This window comes from Phytophthora infestans, genomic scaffold, assembly GCF_000142945.1.
Source record: "Phytophthora infestans T30-4 supercont1.32 genomic scaffold, whole genome shotgun sequence".
Classification (NCBI taxonomy): domain Eukaryota; phylum Oomycota; class Peronosporomycetes; order Peronosporales; family Peronosporaceae; genus Phytophthora; species Phytophthora infestans.
In genome coordinates this window covers 1615701-1617674 of record NW_003303727.1, presented here as the reverse complement: position 1 = coordinate 1617674, position 1974 = coordinate 1615701, and the positions used below count along the sequence as shown (strand labels likewise).

Here is a 1974-nt window from a genome sequence, read left to right as displayed (position 1 = left end):
AAGATCCACCAAGACTTACCTCGGATCCACCCTTACCTGGATTCACTAAGATGGATATGGGATATACTATACAAGAGTGGATCGAGTGTGGATCCTATGAAGGAAGGATGGTCGGTGCCCTCTGACGGTGGATCTAGTAGCCACGGCTAATGAAGAGTCAAGATCCACCGCGAGGTACCCCGGATCCCATACTTCCGAGTTCGTATCCAAGGAGGGAGGATCCCGCCTGGAGGGACCTGGATCCAGGGTATAGGGATGAGGGATACAGTGGATCTCGAACTTCCGTGGGACAACGGAGATCACAGATGGTTGCGAGATGATGTTGGATGATTGGAGAGCTCGGATCCACGGCGAGTGTACCATTACAGTGAGGTGGATCCAAGCGACCTGGATCCGGATGAGTGTACCCATAATAGGGTGACCATGATGATTACGTCATATATCCGGTGGATCTGAAGATAACACAGCTGGGATGATGGGTCAAGGGAAGAAGGGACATGCAGCCGAGCCTGGTAAGGGATTTAGCAGATGAAAGACATAGAAGGTAGAAACCCAGGCAGGTATAGGCTTAAATATCAATACAGAACTCAATTTGCACAGTATCACGCAAGTGCCTTCCTGCCCTCAAGAACCGGAACTACATTTGGCCGTACGAGCTCCGAGAAGGTTGGGAATTGCGAATCTAGTGTTGGTAGTGATAACTGGATAATACATTGGCCAGATCCTACAACCTAGTGAGCTTTTCCTTTACTCGTGCAGATCCGACAGGTTAACCGAATTTACTACTTGGTCGGTTATACCCTAGAGGCTCTCAACTTTCAAGATCCCGTCACAGGAGGCGGCAAGTACGACTTAAAGGACAACACAAAGGCAAGGGAACACACCCGCAAGGCAACCCTACGGCCAGATCCACGATCTAGGCCCCGGATCCATAAGCTCGAATATTCGCTTAGGATACGGAACCATCCACGGACGCAGAGTGAAGATTTTCCACTGCTGCTCCACCCCATCCCCACGTCTCGCCAAGACACTCAAGCTTCACCACTTGAACTCTTCGGAAGTTACCGAGAGAGCAGATCCCGCCCTACCGACGGGTACACAAGGTGAGGAAAGTTCAGCAGAACACGGATCATCGGGGGACCCCCTCCGTTAGTCGGTGTCTGGGCGCAGTTGGTAAGTTGGATCTGGCAATCTCGCAGATTTTGCTGATCCCGCTACACCACACGGCACCTCACTGCAAAGCACTGCCCCGCTGGCACGCGAGGCAGGCTCATGGATGAGCTTACGCAGCTAAAGAAGAAGCGTGGTAATACTGTCAGACAGTATAGCTGCGAGTTCCGAATGCTGCTACGAATGATACCGTTTCTCGAGCACGGCGAGAATGAAGCCGTCGCCGAAGCAGATGCGGTACGGATGTACCGGCAAGGGATGCCGATAGATTGGCAGGTTGAAGTCAATCGCATCTCCCGCATCTGGGACCTGGCGTCGATTGAGACTCAGTTTGAGCTCATTGAGAGAAACGAGCACGACGAAGCTATCCTACGAAGCAACCGTCCTCGGCGTAGCGAGCCCAAACAACAACGCGACCACCAGCGCGGAAACACTGGTCGTCAACAGCGCAATGAGCCGCGCAACTCTCGTGGCAATAATAACACGGTAGCAAGCGGCAAGTACTGTAATTACTGCAAAAAGGACAACCACAGTGACGACCACTGCTTTCGAAACCCTGCGTCACCGGCTTACCGACCACGCCCTGAAAAGCACTACGCAGGACGGTCCAATGCTGGGGGCAGTGGCGGCACAATGGCCGCGATGCAGGAGCAGCTGACTGACATGGCGGCAATGGTGAGCGCCATGCAGAAGCGTCAGAACAGGGAGTTCGCATCCATGCGATTCTACGACAGCGGTAATTCTGACATCATGGCGGCTATGAGGACGGAGGCTTGTATGAAGCCGACGGCGAAGACGCTCGAC

At 53.2% G+C, this 1974-nt stretch overlaps 1 protein-coding gene across 1 annotated transcript; it reads left to right on the top strand.

Annotated features, from left to right (window-relative positions):
* Positions 1 to 1272: 1272 nt before the first annotated feature.
* PITG_14255 (uncharacterized protein) lies at positions 1273 to 1706 on the top strand (the record flags this gene model as incomplete). Its single annotated transcript, XM_002899297.1, has 2 exons — positions 1273 to 1606; positions 1693 to 1706. The coding sequence occupies 2 exons, from the start codon at positions 1273 to 1275 to the stop codon at positions 1704 to 1706; spliced, it is 348 nt and encodes a 115-aa protein (XP_002899343.1).
* Between the last annotated feature and the right edge of the window lie 268 nt (positions 1707 to 1974).